At 38.4% G+C, this 20,822-nt stretch overlaps 1 protein-coding gene across 1 annotated transcript in view; it reads right to left on the reverse strand.

Moving 5' to 3' along the window:
* Positions 1-928: 928 nt before the first annotated feature.
* FERMT2 (FERM domain containing kindlin 2) overlaps positions 929-20,822 on the reverse strand; it is a 71,103-nt gene continuing 51,209 nt past the window's right edge. The window contains exons 6-14 of the mRNA XM_024734794.1: positions 19,937-20,044; positions 16,215-16,349; positions 15,218-15,267; positions 13,912-14,036; positions 7,396-7,502; positions 7,037-7,258; positions 3,685-3,809; positions 3,227-3,368; positions 929-2,227 (exon numbers count right to left, since the gene is read on the reverse strand). Of these exons, the coding sequence (XP_024590562.1) occupies positions 2,054-2,227; positions 3,227-3,368; positions 3,685-3,809; positions 7,037-7,258; positions 7,396-7,502; positions 13,912-14,036; positions 15,218-15,267; positions 16,215-16,349; positions 19,937-20,044 (1,188 nt within the window). The 3' untranslated portion in view covers positions 929-2,053. The remainder of the gene's footprint in view (positions 2,228-3,226; positions 3,369-3,684; positions 3,810-7,036; positions 7,259-7,395; positions 7,503-13,911; positions 14,037-15,217; positions 15,268-16,214; positions 16,350-19,936; positions 20,045-20,822) is intronic.

Raw genomic sequence — 20,822 nt, forward strand, 5'->3', positions numbered from 1 at the left:
TGTGACCTGGGAAACAGGCCACAGAAGACCTCTGAGCACTTAACTGGGGACTTTTAGCTTTTATGCTGTAAGCAACCAGGAGTTATTAGAGCATAACCTGTTGCTGTGCTGGGGCTAAATTAATCTTGAAATCACTGGGAGGGCAGCGGGGCGACCAGAAGCAGGGAAGTCAGCACAGAGGCTCCTCTCTCCCTTGTGGGGAGGCCGTGGGACCATCAACGACTCGGGCACGCCGTAGACTAAATGTATTTTAGGGCTTTTAGCAAGAGACTGTACAAGTTGGTGATCTGTACTTAAGGGAACGTATTATTATTATTTTTTTTTTTAATGGGAAGGCACTCTTAAATTTATGTTATGAGCTGGCCTCAGAGTACAAAGAAAAGCCATGGAGAATGTGACACAGACCAAAGACCTGAATTCAGGGGATGGTGAGAGCAATGACAAATGAAAGACACTGGGCTGCATGAGGGAAATATCAACAGGGCTTGGCCTGATTAACTGCACGGGGTAAAGGAGAAAAGTTCAGAACTGAAGTTCTGAGTCTGAATGATGATGGGATAGCAGTAACAATACGGAGTCAATTCATAAAAATTGTAGTTTTTGAAACTGAGTCATTTTGCTGTTTAAAACCAGTTCTGCCCAAGTCAACAGTGCGGTTCATCTGTCATATTTCTGTTTATAGCTACATGTCTAACAAACATATAAATATTTTACAGTTCATTCCTAAGTAGTAGGAAAAATGAGGGGTTTCTATTTTTTAAGTGGAAGACTCCATCTTAGAGATTAAGTATGTCTGTCTGGTGACACTACAGAATACTAAGCAAGCTGTTCTCACAAGCTGCAGGTAGAGCACTTCCAAAAGGCAAAAGATCATTTCTACAAAGTTAACGCCATGTAAACAGTAAAAACAAGAAGTACAAAAGAAACATTAAATAAAAGATTTTGCTTTTATTTAAAATAAAATGCATTTATACAGTCTTTAAACCATGGTTATTGAACAATACTGGTAATCTACCCCCTCCCTGGCACCCTTTTGGGCTACGTGAGCTAGGAATTTTCTGACTAGCACCAATGCGGATTGTAACAGCGCAACAGACTAGAACACAGCCAGTCCAGGCATTCGGGTTAAGGACACTGTGGCAAATCATGACTATGATGAAGTCATCCTTAAGTTAGCAGATATTAAAACTGCACATTAATTATATTTTAAAGAGCATTTAATTAATTGCAAAGATGCAACATCCAAGCCATTTGCTAGTTGTGAGTAGTTTTTTAAAAAACTGTACAATCTTTCTTATAAAATTTGTGTTTGTACATTAGTTACACAAAATGCATACTTCATAGACCTTTACTTCATATTGTAATGCAAAGGCTGCATATTTTAGGCAGACAGTGAATATGCTGGTGAATACTAAAAGTGTTGTAATACAATATGGTGTAAAAATAAAAACACAAGACAATATACACACATGCTTATTCAAGGACAAAAACAAACCAGGCATGACGACTAACAGCTCTTTCCTTCAAGATCAAACAACGACAGTATTAAATATCAGGCACCTTCTGCAGGCCTGATTTATTTGGGGGGTGGGGTTGGGAGCAGACAGACGACAAATGGCGACCAGAAGTATAGGCTGTTTGAAAAATACAAGGTCAAATTAAACATACATTAAAACACATGCATTAAACATGATAAATAGACTTCATATAGTTTAAGCCCTGGATAGCTTTAAAGTAGATGGCTTGAGTTTCTTACATACAGTTTGGCTAGCTTGAATCAGTGATGTTTTGTTTCTGACTTGCCCACTACTTCAGTTTTCAATTCATGGCCCTAAGGAACGTGTGCCATATTCAAGTCCATATATTGTATCATGACAGCGATTAATAGTCGTGCTTGTTAGTGCACATATTAACTGGTCTGGTAAGGCAAAAATGTTTTCATGATAAAATAATAAATTTCAAGCTTACTTTATTAAGCAGCATATAACAAACAACAGCTTTTAAACTTAAATAACTGTTATGGCCATGGAGCTTCATTACACAGCGTTTCTGTTCACACCCAACCACTGGTAAGTTTGTAGAACATCTCTTCATCTAAACTCTCATTTTGGTCTTTTGCACGTGTTGAGAGAAATATGTAGCCACCAATGAATTCATGAACCACTTTGCAATCTACTTCAGTACAAATGAAGGACAATCGTACTTCATCTGCAAACTCTACAGTGACCTAGAACAAAGACAGAGAACGATCAGTCCCTGCAAAACTCCAGATGGTTGGGTCCAAGTGAAGCTACTGTGCTTAAGGTCTGTCCTTATCACAAAATACTTGCTGGTCCTCAAATATGTTTTTAATCCTAAACTAATAATGCCTTTAAGTCCAAAAGCATAACTAAAGTGTACTAGCCCCTCCCCTCCTCCTTTTTAGTTTTCTTGTTCTGAAAAGGAAGACTGAATGCAAGGGGGCTTAGGTCATTAGGTTCCCAAATGGTCTCTGGTGATTCAGTTAATGAGAATGTCTCTCTTAAAGTCCTGGGAGAAAACCTACTTCCTGTGTTTAATATCTGCTTTAGATATTTAACCTTTAGGTTTCATGTTTGAATATTTCAGAAATACAAGGTTCTATGATGTAACTGAAATCGATACAACAAACCCAGCGACCCTAACACAGATGACTTCCTAGTAAAACATTCTGTTTATTTTAAATGATAGTCATGTAGTCCAAGGCTAGGGGCAGCATGACATGCCAGGCTTGAGAGCCCCAAGTATCCCAGTGTGAATCCTGATTCTGTTACTAAGTGTGTGGTCATGGACAGCGACTGCCCTCAGTCCTCTAAATTCTAGTGTCCTCATCTGTAAAGTGGGGATAATCCATCAACCTTACAGGGCTGAGGTGAGGTTTAGAAATATGGTACGAATATAAAACATCTAGTATCATGCCTGGCACAGGCATTCAATAAAGAGTAGCTGCTATTTGTGAGTGGAAATATTTATTTCCACTCACAAATACTTACCTAAAGAGAACTATTTATCCGTTATAGAAAGATAACCTTAACGATGAGCCAACAGTGTAACATATTATGTTCTTAGAATTTAATATCTAGGCTAGTTATGAAATAGGCAAGTTTAAGTAGGAAATGAATAGAATTTATAGGCCTTTTTCTTCTTAATTCATTCATTTTTAGCAGACGGACTACATACGCATTCAAGTAGCATAGTTACAGCTTACCATTTTTATTTCCCAGTTTACATTCCACTGTTTCATGTTGCTGAAACGCCAGGTTTTAATTGCATCTCCTGTACTGGCGTCCATCCTAATCAGTCTGTTGTATGCAATTCCAATAAGTTCTTCTTTTTTGCCCCCTTGGAATCTACAGCATTAAAAACATAAATAAATGTTTTAAAACATGTTGGGGGTGGGAGGGGGACATGTTGGTCTGTTTTTCTTCAAGACACGTGTGTTTTAATTCTAAAAAAAGTGCTATTCTTGCACAAAACAGTCGAATTTTTGATGAAACAATTTTAAGTATAGAAAATACATTCCAACATTCTTTAAATTTTACTGTGTAACAGGTTAATGGATCTCAGGAGGTAGCTTTAAATGTTCAATTTCTAATTATATGAAGTAGATTAAGTAAAAAGGCACAGATTATGGTTTACACATAGGTGCTTAGTAGAACCACTGACCTTGCAATAAAGTGTGTGATGCCGAATTCTGGTAATGACTGCCAAGCTTGGATAAATCTCATCTTGGCTTCAATTAGACTCATCTGAGCTACATTCTGATGGGCCTCCAAGATTCTTGCTGTTATCTAAACATGATTAAACATCATCTTTACCATTAGATATTATTCTTTCATGGTAGAATCAAGGCAAAAAAGATTAAAACATTGAATTATGTGCCTCACCCAAAATTATGTATTGCAAGAGTTGGAATTAGAAAATACCTGAAGCTACATTTGGGAATTTTAGTAAAATAATGACTTTCCAAAATAAACCTCAATATATATTTTTTCTTAATTTTAGTTTCCATATGTCAAGAAACAGTGAACTATTAGGACTGCATAACTGCCATTCTTGAGACATATTCAAGTACACATACATATGATACTGCATTATAAAACTATTATTTTCTAATCCTCATATACATGACGGGTTTTAAATTCAGCACCAAGATAACATGATCAGAATGAGTACCTGGCATACAAGTTTCTAGCAGGAATAATATATACTTTTAGCAGCTTTAAAGTACTTGAAATCACTGTAATAACTTTAAAATTTTTCTAAAGGAATCATCAGAAAGGTTAATTTTTAAATTTAAATTATACTCACTTTGGGATGACTATTCCCTCAAAGAGTAGAAGGAAATTAATCCATGAGGGGAGACTGTAGCTAGGGCTTTAAATATTTTTAGTTATTTCTTTTCTTTTTCTTTCTTTCTTTTTTTTTGTAAATATGGAGAACTTACCAAATCTCTTATATAGCCTGGCTGTAGATGGCAATGCGAGGAAAAAGAAAAAGGAAGCAGAAAGAAAAAAAGGCAATCAGAAAAAATGGCAATGAAGCAAAGAAAAAGTTGCGGCAACCTGCAAACCAAAATTCCAGCCAAAAACCATGCAAAAAATTACTTTAGATGGAAACCAAGCAAAGTAAATGCAAGCATGAAAATGAAAATGAGAAAGCAGCGATTACTTTCCATTTAGAATACTGAGAAACACTCCCCATTATTTTAGATTGTTAAGTGTTACTAAAATTAAGGGTAGAAATTTGTAGGGAGAAAATTAGGAGCAAATAACCTTTCCCCCTTCATGTACCAGTTCTTACTGGTTAGGGTAAAGCTAATTATTTTAGTAGCAAAATAAAAATTAATATTCAAAAGCCTTTAATGTTGTCTCATATTGAGTCAGATAATATGTCCATGCACCGCTTTTCAGAAATAAGTTGAAGGCATAAAAATAAGTGCAGTGACCATACTGTTTTCTTATTTACACAAGAAAAGCAAATCCCTCAATTACCATCTGTTTTTTGCATCCTTTTTCCTGGAAGGGAAAATAAAAATATGCCATACACTACAGTAGGAGTGGTGGCTATAAACATACTGGTCCATTTCAATTTGGATTAACATGGATAAGACGTAGAACAATTCTTTCCTTTAAAATGTTAAAATCCAGTTTGGGAGACATCTATGTAAAAAATATCCATAGCAAATTTAATTAATATATAGTTTTTAGGAATTAAAGTAGATTAACTATAACAAAGGCTATACTGATGGACCCAAAGACTTTATGCCCTGGTAGGGCTGAATGACCCCATGGCCTGCACGTCTTAGACCTACCTGACCCCGGAGTGCCACCGGATCATACAGTTTAACAAACAATTACTGAGCAATATGTCCAACGACTAGTACACACCTGACACAACTAAACTAAACTAAACTAAACTCCTGCTTATCAGCACTTACCAGGTGTCAGAGCAATAATATGACTCAACCTCCAAATCTAGTTAGGGAAAGGAGAACTCAAAAAGAATGCGCATTTGATAAGATGCCAATGTGGAAGACAGGGCTAGAAAGATCCTTAATCTCAGACCACACACATACTGCCATCCTGCCAGTTAAAGACAGTCACACATTCTCTGTTCTCAAGAGAATTTTCAGCTGACATCTATTCAAGAACTCACCAACAGAAAAGTACCTTTTTAAAGCAAAAACTATCATTTTAAAGGCTTCTGAGAAAACAATACCTGTCTGACAACTAAACCACCATTTGGCAGTCTTCACAATTATACTTTAAGATCTTTTTTTCCCTAATACCTGATAGTGAAATGAGATTGCTAAAGATCTGAAACTATTCATTGACTTTGAAGGCAAATGAATCCACTTTTAGAAATAAGTCTCTTTATAAATAATTTTTAAATGAATTAACTAAGAATAAAAAATGAAATTAGAACTCGATTCACTTTCCCTTTTTAACTTACAATCTACATTCCACAAAGCTCCCCAGGGCAGCATTTCCTCCATTCCTCACTACTCCCACTTCATATGACCGTGGGATAGACCATTTCCATGCAGTTTACACAACCTCTGCAACTTAAAGATGAATACTTGGTGATTAAAACTTCTGAACATTTCTAGCTAAGTGATTTCATATCCAAATGATAAAGACTGTATTTAAAGTTAAGAATTAGTAAGTGTTCTGGATATATCATTGGGCCTTTCCAGGAATGTTTTAAAATTACTCAACAAAAATAAAAATGAAACTAGATAAAAATGAAATATTTATTTCAAAGTTCTTCTTCACTCCCCTCCTAAACTGGAGGCTTTTCCTTTTATGGCATGATGCTGGGTGTAGAGAATACTGGGGGCTATCCCAAGTGAAACTCCCCTGGCAAAGAACCTTTTGCCTAAATAGCAATCCTCTTATGGTATTAATTTCCAGGAAAGGAATTCTAAACAGAGGGAACAAAAGCAGTGAGTTTCAATGAAAATTTACCAAACTTTGTCACATTATGCAAATGTTGCCTAGGTTTTGCCTGTTAATGTTAAGAAAAGACAATGTTCAACGTGGACTCTATCTACCCTCGTAAAGTTTATTTCCAAAGCTGAAAAAGTCAATTTTGACAGCAAGAAGAGTCATCACAGATTTGGTTGGGAAATGCTGGCTGTGCTTTCTATCAGACTTACTTTATATACGGAGTAAAGCTGCATGAATTAAGGAACACAATGCAGTAAGACCGCATTCAATTTCCTGAAAGACACCCTGTTAGCAGAGTGATTTCCGCAGGTTTGAGAATAAATATGCTCCCGATATTCCACCTCATTATCTTCCATATTAAAATAATAAGGCTTTTCTTAAACGACCAATTTAAACTGACCGAAAGCTATTTATTTCTTATTTTATGTTTTAACCACCTGATACGAAATTAAGACTACCAATTAAAATGAAAAAGTTGGGTTTAAGAGGGGGAAACTAAAGTATATGTAGAAAATTATAAAACAAATCAGCAGAAAATAGCAGATGAAGTAAAATGAATCAAGTACCTGCTTGTTCTTGTACTTTTTTAGATAGCGAGGGGACACCAAACATTCAGGATTTATATCGGTTGTGATCTGCTCTGGTATTAACTGAGGATCTGGATTTAAATGCTGCATCTTCAGAAAGGAAAGAATATTTTGAACTTCTAAGTTATAGGAACTGTCCGCCATGGTCTTGCCTTTGGAGGCCAACCTGCAGGCTGCCATCCAGTGTGCATACTGTTTTTCCTGTTGAAAAGAAATACTGAGGTTTGAAATCTATCCCATGATGGCGTCCTTTGAGTATAAAATATAAGAATGAATGGTCAACTCACTAAGTAAGGAAGCAAAGAACACTGAGTTTTACTTTTAATCAGAAAACTTACATTGTCACAACGAAGCCAGATTTCATTCATGCCCTCTGCAACTGGAATGAGGAGTTTAATGTTAAATTTTTGGCCTGAAATGTTCACATCTGGGGTAACTTCACACCCTGTAGTAAAAAAGTTATTAAAATGATCAAATTTACTCTTAAGAAATCCCAAGCCAATATAGGTAGCCCTCATTTTATGCCATCTTAACATGTTGAATTTGCTGTCGTGGAATCTATAAATCAGGGAATAAATTCTTTATGCTCAGTAATTTTGTCCGGGGGTGGAGCAAAGAATCAGATCTATATAACATACAAGAGATTTAACTGCACAGAGTTTGCGGCCCTTGACTGAGAAGAGAAGCAAAGAGTCCTATTAAAAGGATATTCTACCAAAAACACTTGCACTCCATCCCACAAGTTTTATATGTATTGTTTTAGTATCATTCAGTTCTTTGAATCTTAAGTTATTTGGGATTTTTTCCCCTAGGTTTCTAAATGTACAGGGATTTTTAAATATCTTTCTATAATTAAATTCTAACTTAATTGTGTTTGGGTCAGAATAAATGACTTTTATGATGCTTTTAAAAAAAGGCATGTTTCGGGTGGATTACCCAGTATGAGCTAGAGTCCTATCATAAGGGCCTCCTTAGGACCCCACTGCTCCCTAACTCAACTGCTCTCCTCTCCTATTCCTGTGTGGAAGCACGAAGCTTAATGGCACAGGGGAGGGGAGGCACAGGATCTCCTGATTCAACTGAGTGCTCCTGGGCACAGGCCTCCTTCCAAAACTCCAGGGTGTTGGAATACTTAACAAGTAGTTCGATTCAGAGGGTGATCATTTGAACAAAAATAGTTTCTTAAGCATTTCTTTGTACATATGAGAAATTAACTGTAAGCACAATATATTAGGAGTCCATCTGGTATAGAAGGTAACAAACTTATATACATGCGAAGTCAGTATGAAAATAAGTGGCATGCAGAATTTCACTCTACTGGCAAGTTTTCAGGAATACATACATTTATGGATTATAAAAATCCATGTAATCAACTCTGTTAACCATGAGCTGGTGGTTTTACAGAAGAGAACACAGATTTATTGAATGTATATACCCAGTTAGATAACGGGACAATGGTCAGCATAAATTAGTAACCAGTATAATATAGTGAAGAAGAGCTCTGCAAGCAGACAGATTTGGGTTCCAGACCCTTCTCAACCACTTCATAATCATGTCCAATTTATTTATGCCCACATATCCTGACCTTAAACTCGACCTCACAGGGATGCTGTAAGGATCAATAAGATAATGAAGATGTCAAAGCTCCCTAAAGAGTATTCCAAGTGTTAGTACTTAGGTCATGTCACCCTCAATACGTGTTAAGACCATCCAGTAGGCTCTATGAGGAAGAATGTAAACTGTTAGCAGGGACTGCTGTTGCCTTTCTCCTTGTACTGGAGCAACTTCTCCCGGCACAGAGAGTACAAGGAACAAGATAATAAACCTCTATGTATCTATCACACAAAAAGAACATATGTTTAAATTGTCATTTTTTTTCCCCATCACATAAGTGTTTTATGTATCATATAAAAGAAACAGAACATGTCAGATAAAGGAGAGATCCTCTCCTCTCCAGAATTAACTTCAATCATTAATTTGGTGGACCTTCTCCCCTCTTTGCTTTCTTTTTAGAATAGTTACTCCACATAAATAGCTACCACGTTAACTCCTATACAGTCATTAGAAACAATTAGGAAGTTGTGTGGCAACATGTTTAACCTGCAAAGTTAAAACAAAGAGATGTTTGAAGATACACAATCTTTGCCACAAATTTCATTAATCATGCAAGTAGATTTACAGTACCCAAGCCCATAATTAGACCTCTTTTTAAAGTAAAATGCCAAAACAACCAAAAAGGAGAGACCAAGCGAGTGGTAACTCAGGCACTAGTGTAAGCACAGAGGCACTCAGTAGCCACATTTCAGACAGTACTCACCCCACGCCTCCTCCAAGCACAGGCTACCTGCTTCCACGGTAACATGCTGGACCTCACTGTAACCCAATTACTAGTTCTCTGAAGCATTAAATGCAAACAGCCCACTCTGATCACAATCTTCCATCCTAAGTCTCCCCAAGTTCTTTGAGAGACCCCATCCTGTGACCTCATCACTTTCTCCCCATCATGTTTCCACCTCTTCCTTCTCTGCAGTCCAGCCTGGACCCCGCTGCACCAGCTGTCACCTCCAACTCTCCAGACTCACTGTCTTTCCATTACACACACTCAGCAAACCCTTAACCCTAGCTCAACCCAGCCATCTACCACTTAGTTGCCTCTGCTCTGGCTCTGAGCACTCTGAGGGGGGAGAAAAAAAAAAAAAAAATCACAAAACTGAGCAGATAAATTTCACCAGCAATTCGTAAATTCCCAACCTTAGCCTGCCCCTTGACACTGGCAAGCCTTCTGTGTTAGCAGACATTCTCAACAATGTTTACTTCACATCTTCTCAGGCCTCCTATGCCACTCACCCTCAGCGGACAACCTCACATGTTACTTTCCCAAGATGAAAGCCATCAAAAGTGAGGTGCCCCAACTTCCTGCCACCAAAGCAGATAAACCTGGCTGCCCTTGCTTCCACACAGTGGAAGAGGTGTCTCTCCTCCCAAGGCTCTTACGTCCGAGTGGGCTGCATTTTCTACCACCCGTCAGGAGCCTTGCTCCATCACAGAGATCTTCTCCTCCCACCTCCCTTCCTTTCCTTCTACTGTGACGTTTCCATCAGCATTTAACTTCCTTGAGTCTCTCATCTTAAACCATAAAATGCCTCTCTCCTCTACCTTATACCTCTCTCTTCTATTACTGCCCTCTTTCCTCCTTCTCTGTCACAGATAAGGTTCATCAAAAAGCTATCTTTGTTTCCTATTTACCTCTCAATGACTGTACTTGTACTTTGGCTCCCATACTTAAAAGCCCATTGAAATCTGCTGAATCTGTTCTTAATCAAGGTTACTAACCACCTCCATGTAGCTAAATCCTATGGAGGCTTAATCTTACTTTTCTGTAGCATCTGACACTATTGACTACACTGTCCTTTTCGAAACAACTTTTACCTTAACTTCCATCATGCCTCATTTCCATGGTCTTCCTATATATTATTTTTTGTGGTTTATTTCCCTTGCAAGTTCCTCCTCCTCTAATCTGCCCTGTCCCTTAAACATGGGTGTCCTGCAAGGTTCTGCTCTTAGCCTTTTCATATTGTAGACAACTATTCCAACGGCTACATCTACCATTAATACTAACTGCTACCACATCGCTATCTGCAGCATGGATCTCGCCCGTGCTCCAAACAGATATCCCACCAGCACCTCAAATTTAAAATAACCCAATTAAATTAAGCTCATCTTCCTCCCCAAACTCATCTCTTCTATATTCTCAATCTCAATACCACCCTATCCACCCAGCTATACAAGCCAGAATCAAGTCCCTCCCCGAGCCTCTCCCAGGCCAATCACCCAGTCTGTTGATCGAACTTCCTCAGAATCTAACGAAGTTGCGCCCTCTTCTCCACCCATATTGATAAACGTAATTTGGATCACTATCACTGCTCTGAAATTGCTCCTCTACACTGTAGCCAATATAAATATGATGGATCCCATCATTTTCATAATAATCTTTCAGTGTCACTTCACTGCTGCCAGTTTAAAAAACTTAACAGTTTTATCCTCCAATTCCTGCCAGTTTCTTCTGCTATTACCTCTCATAGTTAGCAGGAATGGATTCGACAGCTATTAAGGAAGGGTTCATCCTCCCCGCTCTAACTCCATGTTCCGGAAGCACAACCCGCCCGGTGACTGCGGATGCTTCTCTCCACGCGTTTGCACACCAGTCTCTTTTACCAACTCTCCTCCTTCCTTCCACAGATCACAATTTTCTCTTTTGGATCGTAACTGTGACATTATTTCCCCCATGAAGTCTCTCCTAATTCTCTCCAATGTCACTGAAGACTAACTGGTACAGCACCCTTACCTCTTTGCTCCTCTAATCTATTGCTTACTTTTTTTTAAGATTTTTTTTTTGCAGTACTCGGGCCTCTCACTGTTGCGGCCTCCCCCGTTGCGGAGCACAGGCTCCGGACACGCAGGATGTGCAGGCTCAGCAGCCATGGCTCACGGGCCCAGCCGCTCCGCGACATGTGGGATCCTCCAGGGCCCAGGCATGAACTCGTGTCCCCTGCATTGGCAGGCAGACTCCCAACCACTGCGCCACCAGGGAAGCCCTATTGCTTACTTTTTAAAGTACTATTTACTGCCCGAATTGTAGCTGTTTATCTCCTGACATGCTCTAAAACACCTTGAAGGATGCGACTGTAATCTGTTCTTGCTCCTGTCTCTAGTACCTGGCACAGCTCATGGCAGGAGATCCATCAGCATCTGCTGAACTGCACCTTTTAGAACTGTGCGTTTTAGATATCTCAGGGGCCTCAGAGAGCATCCAGTTCAACACTCTTGTTACTCAAAGGAAGATGCTAAGGTCCAGATAGGCTATTTCCAAAATCACAGAGCAGAACAGAATCTAGGCCATTTGATTTAGTTTAGTGGCAGAGCAGAATCTAGGCCGTTTGATTCTTAGTCTAGTGTTACCTTCACCAGTGTGATGTGCTAGAAAAGTGCTCCTTGGGAGGACTTGGGAGAAGTGGGATTAGGACACCCTGTAGGCTGTTCTCCATACCGGAACTTAACTTCTCAGTTATAGAAGAAGACTAAGGATGTAATAGGGACAGAGAACACAGAGGCCAGAAAACAGATTAAGTCTCTAAATCAAGAGTGGACAATTGCAGCTGGTCCTGAGCAGCTACAAAGGGAAGCAAGAGGACAGCTGCAATAGATTTTGAGAGTAACAAATAATGGTAAAGACTCAAAAGTTAAACTCGTGACTTAGAGAAAAAGACAGTGAGTCTAACTAAAAGTTTTAGGAAAATTACAGAATTTCAACACATGGGCACAGCAATCATCTACCCAGGGCAGAGGTCCTTCTATTTATTAAAATGTGTGTAACTACACAGCAATAGTTCGGATGACTACTGGGCAGAATAGAGATAGGGTAGAGATTTGGACATCATGTTGAAATATACTAAAAATATACTAATGCACAATTTACTAAGAAAAATTAAGAATACAGATGTAACTCCAGAGCCCGGAAGCACCTAACTCCTTCCTTAACTGCCTCTCTAACCCCTTAACTCAGGAATTCAAGTCTCACAAGAATGCATCTGGCTGGAATCTAAATCCCACTGGAAATGAGTCTGGAAGATGTATTTTAGTCTTGCAGCTTTGCTGTAAGGGAAGGCACAGTAAAAGGAGTGTGGAGCAGCGAGGAGCCAACCTGCTGCGTCCCCCACCAAGCATGCTGGGTGCCCGGGGCAGTGAGTGCTGGGGAGCCTGTGGAGAGCAGGCTTCCTGGAGGAAGTGGTATCTACACCGGAAGTGAGCTGGCAGTTTTAAGTAACATCACCGCGAGGGAGAGGCTCATGAACGACCTGCAAGACCAGACAAAGGCTGCAGAGAATCACAGAAAGAGGCAGCAGGATGTCCTCCAGCCACAGAAGAACCAGACCAACCTGGAGAGGGAATTCTCCTACCACCTGAACCACTGCATCCAACAGATGAGAGTGGTGAAGGAGCAGTGTGAAGGACCAACAGAACTCACTAAAACCAAATGAAGCTGTAACTCCACAGACCTGAAGAGAAAAAAAAAAAAAGACCAAAACCAGCAGCTCTGACCCTTGGCCAGGCTCAGCCTGGGCCACAGGAAGCAAGCCCGCCACAGCTGCCACAGGACCGCGGAAACAGGTCCAGCAATGTGTGCCTCAGGTACCAGCCCCTGTTCTGAGACAGCTTTGGATCTGAAGAAATAAAGAGGAAACCAACAGATTCAGGTTGTCAGCTAGGAGGAGCCTCAGAGGGGTATCCTGGGGCTGCCCCAAGGGCCAGGACGAGAGCAGTGTTGAAGATGACGAAAATGTGCAGGGAAGAGGTGTTGGGAAAGGGGAAGAACTCAGCTAAGCCCTGCAGGTGGCTAACCCACCGGTGAGCCAGAAAACCAAGAGACTGGGGACCTGAGCTGGACCAGCTTGTTAGCAGTGAAGGTCAGGGGGATGCTGATGAGGAAGGAAGACCCCAGCAAAAACTGGGGGAGATGTGACTACAGCACAGGTGAGAATGAGGCAGACCCTGAAAATTAAGTGGGCAGCTCCTGCAGAATGAGACAAACCTAAATGTCCTAATACTGAAGAACAGAAAAGGGACATCATACATTTACTTGGGATGAAAGTAGAATCACACACTTCAAGTGAGGACTGCACAGAGATTACAACAAAATATTCATGTGAAATTGAATACTAAACATAAAAAAGTACCTAAAGCAGTTAAGAAACTAAAAAACTAAACAACTTTATCCCCCAGCAAAACAAAGTTTATTGAATATTAGCTAACAGATATTCCACCATCAATACTGGTTATTCCAAGGCTTTCCTTACCTCTTAGGTTCATCTGATGAGCTGGTGTGCCACTGGATTCTTCTTTGCTCTTATAGCAAGAAATAGATGTGTCTTTAAAGGTGCACCAGTACTGCTTGTAACCTTTTAGAGTCAGCTTTTTTGGCCTATGTGTCAAACAGAATTAGAAGGAAAAAAAAAAAAACACTTTTGAAATAACTTTATCAATGCTATGTTTTAGCAGCAAAGTTTCACAATGTTAAAAGTCTGAGACCAAGTTTTACATATGCTGAATTCAGTTCCCTTTTGGCCAGTGTGTTATATTCAATGTTGCTCTTACTGGATTTGCCCCTCCTTTCTCAATCTACTCAGGAAGATCTTACAGTGAGTGGGCAGAGGAAGACAGTAAGGCAAACATTCCAGTATTTCTGTCAGTTGTAGCTGTCCCTATCACTAGCAGGTCACATGGAAAGCATAGGAAAATAAAGGTGAAGTAAATGTCAATGATCGGAAGGTTCCTAGGTCCTGTAATTACCTGCAAGTTCATGATGTCCACAGGGCTGCCTTTGGAGCCTCTCTAAACAAGCAAGTTTACCTGGCAAGACTAAAGTGAGGGAACTGCTTATCTCTCAGGCATGTACTTCAGTGGTGACTTTAACTTGTCACTCCAATGTCAAACAGGAAGCATGAGGAAGAGAGGATAAGGAAAAGTGCAGGTAGGTAAAAAAGGCGTGTAAAGGGAGAACAAAGTAGGGTAGGGAGCAGCATTTGAAATTGTGCCATTAGCTCAGAAATGTTACATATGTGGAGCTGTTAATATGTTCACCTACAGTAAATGGTTTATTCCAAAATGGCTTTATATCTTATATTCCACATCACCTCCTTTCCTCTTTCTGCCTTAATGCCTAGCGTTCTTGATTCGTTGGAGTATGACTAGATCGACGGTTTAAAAGTCTAGATAAGATACACTGGAACCTTGTTATAAAATGTCCCATCACCAAATGAATAGCATTCAATAGATTCTGGGGCTCTAAACAAAGAAACAGCCACTGACAATAGCAGTTCATCATGTACTGCTTTCACCCAGACGGGATGCTTTATACTGATATGCCACTGTATGTTTCAGAATCTGCATGATGCAATCCATCTAGGTTTACACAATCTCCTCCCCCACCTTAAGGAAAATGTTTATCAGATAAAACAACTTAATAAGTACTGCAATTTTAATTTGGTAAAGATGGTTATTTTCCCTCATTTGCCAGTCAGAGTAAATTTCAAAAATGTGAACGTGGCTATAAAACTGACATTTATTCATTAATATTTGGAATTCCTCCCCTTTTGTACTTACTTGAAAACTTTAATATAGTCAGCAAGTTCAGGAATGGAAGTGATGTCCCCCTAGGAAAAGAATTAAGTCATTTTTTTCTCATGAAAAAAAAAAATCTGAAACTCTACTGTTTAGTATCTGATATCAAGAACCAGCTTATTCAGTAAATAAGGAAAATTACATAAAATACAGATCATAAAGATTTTAAAGGTACAATCATATTATATGGTCACATAGTACAATGGTATTTTCAAATGACATAAAAAGCTATTAAAAATTTGATCAAAATAGCAATTTATACAACCCACAAGAATATACTGTTGATTTTAATATAGCTAAAACTGCTTAGAGCTGCATATGGAACTTTTTTTTGTTTTTTTTTTTGGTATGCGGGCCTCTCACTGTTGGGGCCTCTCACTGTTGTGGCCTCTCCCGTCGCAGAGCACAGGCTCCGGACGTGCAGGCTCAGCGGCCATGGCTCACAGGCCCAGCCGCTCCGCGGCATGTGGGATCTTCCCGGACCAGGGCACGAACCGTGTCCACTGCATCGGCAGGTGGACTCTCAACCACTGTGCCACCAGGGAAGCCCCATATGGAACTTTTGTAACTCGTGACAGTCCTTAAAATAGTGTTTCTTCTGTAATAACTAACACCTAAGCATTTAAAAATTTTCCTGAGATCTATTTTTCTCTTCTTTTTGTCATTTCAAATTTGGAGATCACTAAATGGATTTTACCATGACTTGAGATTAATTTTTCCTCTGAAGAAACATTCTCCCTCTACTTGTAAGAGAATGTGCAGACTGTCAAGATCTATCTTTACTGTGTTGGAAGCACTAGACACTAGAACAATATTAATGTTAAAAATTTCCCTGAAAGTTTCTGGAAAGTTGATGTCTGTATTTTCTAAAGCACTAAATATTTCTCTGTATCCCCCAAACACTGCATGAAAACCTAATTCCACAGAAAGGTATAAACATCTGTTCAAACTAAATCAGTAGGTAAAAGATTCACCCTACCAAAATTGTTGATGTTTTACCCCCTTCCAAAGTAATCTCCAGGTCTGAAAGGGCAGCATCAACTTCATCCACTTCTTTGTCACTGTTGTTCAAATGATTCTCTGATGTCATGATCGACAACTTATTGATATGATACTGAAACCAGAAGTGATATTTTATTTAAATGATTGTTCTAACTATAAATTTTTAAATGAGATATTATCTGTATCTATACTGAATGTCTTTCATCACCTAATCTGAAAAGCTAAACGTCTCTAAGAATTAGAAGGATAGGAAAATAATGGGCATGGCACCTGAAATCAATGTCCTAAACCTGCTAATAAATGTTTACTCAAAAAAGTAGGGTCCCTGGACAAATACAAATGAATTCAGTTTGGGTGTCCCTAGGATTTAGAGAGTTAACACCTCTCCCACTGAACTCTACATGAGCAGAGACTTTTTTAAAAAAAGAATAAATTTATTTATTTATTTATGGCTGCGTTGGGTCTCCGTTGCTGCGTGCGGGCTTTCTCTAGTTGTGGCGAGCGGGGGCTACTCTTTGTTGTGGTGCGCAGGCTGCTCATTGCGGTGGCTTTTCTTGTTGTGCAGCATGGGCTCTAGGCACACGGGCTTCGGTAGTTGTGGCTCGTGGGCTCTAGAGCGCAGGCTCAGTAGTTGTGGCGCGCAGGCTTAGTTGCTCTGTGGCATGTGGGATCTTCCCGGACTAGGGCTCAAACCTGTGTCCCCTGCACCGGCAGGTGGATTCATAACCACTGCGCCACCAGGGAAGTCCACGAGCAGAGACTTTTAAGTGTCTTTTTTCCCCCACTGCAGTATTCCACGTCTAAAACGCAGACTAGAACCAACAAGTATTGGATGAATGAACAGAATATGTGTAAGGTCTTCCGTAGAAATGGATTAACATTGGTTACCTTATATTACTACTATTATCCAGCAGAGGAAATTTAGTTACCACTATTATGCTGAAAACTAAAGTTCCACTTTCCCCCATCCTCAATTCAATGCTGAAAACCTGATCAGAGAGAGATGACATTTACCTTCTCATTCATACATTAGAATAAGGTAGAATACATTTATATGTGAATACATATACCACCACTGACACACATGAATACTCCCATATACATATATGTATATATATAATGAGTAGTGATAACTCCTCCTATATGTAGATAAAAAGATCTTTGGGTATAGAACTAGTCATGATTTTAAATACACTTAGGTAAGTGGTTTAGAACAAATATTAATGATTAGATTTTGATGCTAAACTTTAGGGAGATTTTATACAAAGTTAAACAAAACTTTTAAATCACTTAATCAGTTACCTTTCAAAGCACTAAGTAGCAATCCATATTTCTGAAGGATTCATTCACTGAATACAATCTATTCATGGGAACATTTAGTGAACTAATCCTGAGGCCAAATATCAATGTTCCTCTGTATTTTAAGATGTAGTGAATTAGTAATGACTACTCTCTGGCTGTATCTTCAGTTGTGCTGAAATGAGATCCTTATAGTGGTAGAAATTTTCATATTCACAAATCATGAAGAAAAAGGCAGGGTGAGGTCCCCAGGCAGTGGCCGCAAATATCAGAGCATATTAAGAAGCATATGGAGAGCTGGTTAAAAATATAGATGCTTAGGTTCGTTCACCCCCAGAGATTCTGATTCAGCAAATATGGGGTCCAGCCTGGAATCTGCATTTTTACTAAGTACCTTAGATGATTCTGATGCAAAAGGTCCTTCTGAGTTATACTGGAGAAATCCTGGATGTGAATGGGACTGGTCATAAAATCCAGTTTTGATTTCAAAGGGGCATGGAGTATCTGTTAAATGTTACAATACATGATTGGACCTAAATACTTGAAAAACAGTGTTACTAACTTACCTAATTTAATTTTTTTTATCCACAGCTTCTTACTTTGAATTATTTTGTTTCTTTTTACTATTGTAGACTTAATTTACACAAGGAACCAGAAGCTCTAAGGAGAGAATAGTTCAGATTGTAACCTATATCTAAAATAAAAAACCCTAGGCATCTCCTTGCCATACTTTCAGTTTCCCCCTTCTTGTACTGGATGGCTTCCAAGAGGCTTTGGGTCAGTCTCTTGGAAGGCTTCCAACAACTCAGGGGATTTGTAGTCCAAAACTCTCTCAATGAATCTATATTCTAAAATGGTCCAGGAAAGCTATGCTTTGGGGCATTCAGTCTCCATGAATTAAAATCCATGGTTCTGAGGTGTTTTTCACTGAATCGAAATGGAATATCTGATGTTTATTGGGTTGGGGTGGGAGTTGGGCAAAGCTGAAGAATAATCCCATTTCTATGACAGTATGACTGGGTGTATACTCATTCAACAAATATTTTTTGAACACCTATGTGCTGGGATATATCTGTTGGCTTTTTAAAAAAATGCATTATTTTATAATAAAAAGATAAGAAATACTATATAAGAAAACCTGTGGTTTTCCCCACATACATTTTACATGTATTATTATTCTGTCATTAGCAAAACTTTCACTAGAAAATTATGAGCCCATACTCTAAGTGAGAAAGATGTAGAGAGAACACTATATAAAACCAAGTGAGATTACTCTGAACAAAATTGCTCCAGAATTTAATTAAAGAAATTCTTCAGGTAGTCTGAATCACCCACAAACACAATATGAGAGTCTTAACTGATTAAGCATGTCTCTAGAAAATAACTAAACTAATTCATCTGTCACTACCAATTTTCCCTGTCTGAGCTTCATTTTGATTCCCTTCTTTCAGTGTGTAAAACTAAGGAGAAATGAGCTGCTCTTCCTCTCTAAAGGACAACTTTTTTGAGTCTTAACTGAGAAACTCTTCTGGGTACATAAAAACATTTGGAAGATTGAGGGCATTTTTATTTGTGTTCTAAGGAAAAAATTAAATCATTGTGATAGTGAAAGATATTCACAACTGAATGTCAACCTTGCTTCGAGTACTTAAATAGAATTCCACCATAATCTGAGAACACTCGCCAAAGCCTCACGCAGATATCTGAAATTATTAATCTAGAAAAATTAATCTAGTGGTCAATCAGACCTCAGTGTCTCCAAGAATGATTTGTGGATGCCACCTTAATGTTACTTTACCAGTGGGAACAGCAGTAATGAAGTGGGCAATTAATTTTTTAATAAGCCCTACTGTAATTCTGAAACAGGTGGTAAGCAAGAACCACATTTGGAAAAATACTAGTTTAACATTAGCTACCTACTTCTTAAGGATTACCATTCTAAAAACTTATCTATGTTTAGTTTCACTAGTCTCTTAAAATTTTATCATCTTAAAAGGTATTAATTTCTGCCATAGCCCATTTTACAAATATTACCATCCCCAGTTATTTATCAAGTTATGCAAAGCTTCATTTCAGAAATCTGATTCTTAATATAGATTTTATTTCCAGGGGAAAATTGGACAGTTTTAAGCTTATATACATCTAGGGGTGGAAGGATATTTTTCTCCTACAGGATATAGAAAAGTAACTATTAAGTATACCACTAATCTCTTACATAAGACAAAAATTAAATTAAATTCACACATATTTTGCCTTCTAAGTGTCTGTTCACTTTCTACATAGCAAAAAGTAAAAACACTACCTATCAGAATGCTACTGGAATTACTATGCCTCTTTACCATTTAAATAATCCCCTACCCTTTCCCCTGAAAAGTCCCATTTACCAATACTCGCCACTACCTGCAAGGCTGCAAACATCATCATTTCTTCTTCCGTGCATTCAATTTCTTCCAAGATAATAGCCCATTTGGCCTGCTCATAAAGCTGATTAATTCTGATTGCATCATACTGCAGCAAAAGAGATACAATTCTTTTGTAATATATTACCTTTTACATTAACAATAAGGAAGAAAGCTACCTATAGGCTTACGTATCCCTAAATATATCCACATCTAATTTTTCATTAAAAATGGCATTAAAATCTGCCATAAGATTTTTACATATTCAGTATGAGAAGCAGATTCTGTATGTTATTTTCCAGGGAAAAAAACATTAGGTATTACAGACCTTAATAAAAGGAATTTAACTTGAAGACATTAAAGTAAGGTAGAACTGACTGTTTGTCAGTATTGTTGTTGCAATTTACCACACTAACATGTCATAATCAGACAGTAAGTTAATTATTTCGGGGAACATCTTGCTCACTGTGGAAAAGCATACCCAGACAAAGTGGCAGGTCCTTGGAAACAGTAATTATTTTAAGAATCCAAAATAGAGGGCATACACAAACACACATAAGCACACACACACATTTGTAGAAAAGATTTACTTAAATGTTACTGAATTATCCATTTAGTTACGTTAATAAAAATCAATAGTAATACTGTAACAATACTATCTTAGAATGGTAACAAAATACATAGCCCCCTCCCACCCCATGCAAATATAACTATGTTCCCAGAACAGCTTTGGCTTTACCAAAATTAGGTATGATATAACCTAAAAAGGGATTAAAATGATTTTTTGTAATTCTACTATATACATTTTACTGTTGTATGAAGAATTATTTAAGCACATAATTTAAAATGATAAATATATACATTAAAATCTAGGCTATAATCTAGAC

Source organism: Neophocaena asiaeorientalis, unplaced genomic scaffold, assembly GCF_003031525.2.
Source record: "Neophocaena asiaeorientalis asiaeorientalis breed wild unplaced genomic scaffold, Neophocaena_asiaeorientalis_V1.1 scaffold547, whole genome shotgun sequence".
In the NCBI taxonomy this organism is placed as follows: domain Eukaryota; kingdom Metazoa; phylum Chordata; class Mammalia; order Artiodactyla; family Phocoenidae; genus Neophocaena; species Neophocaena asiaeorientalis.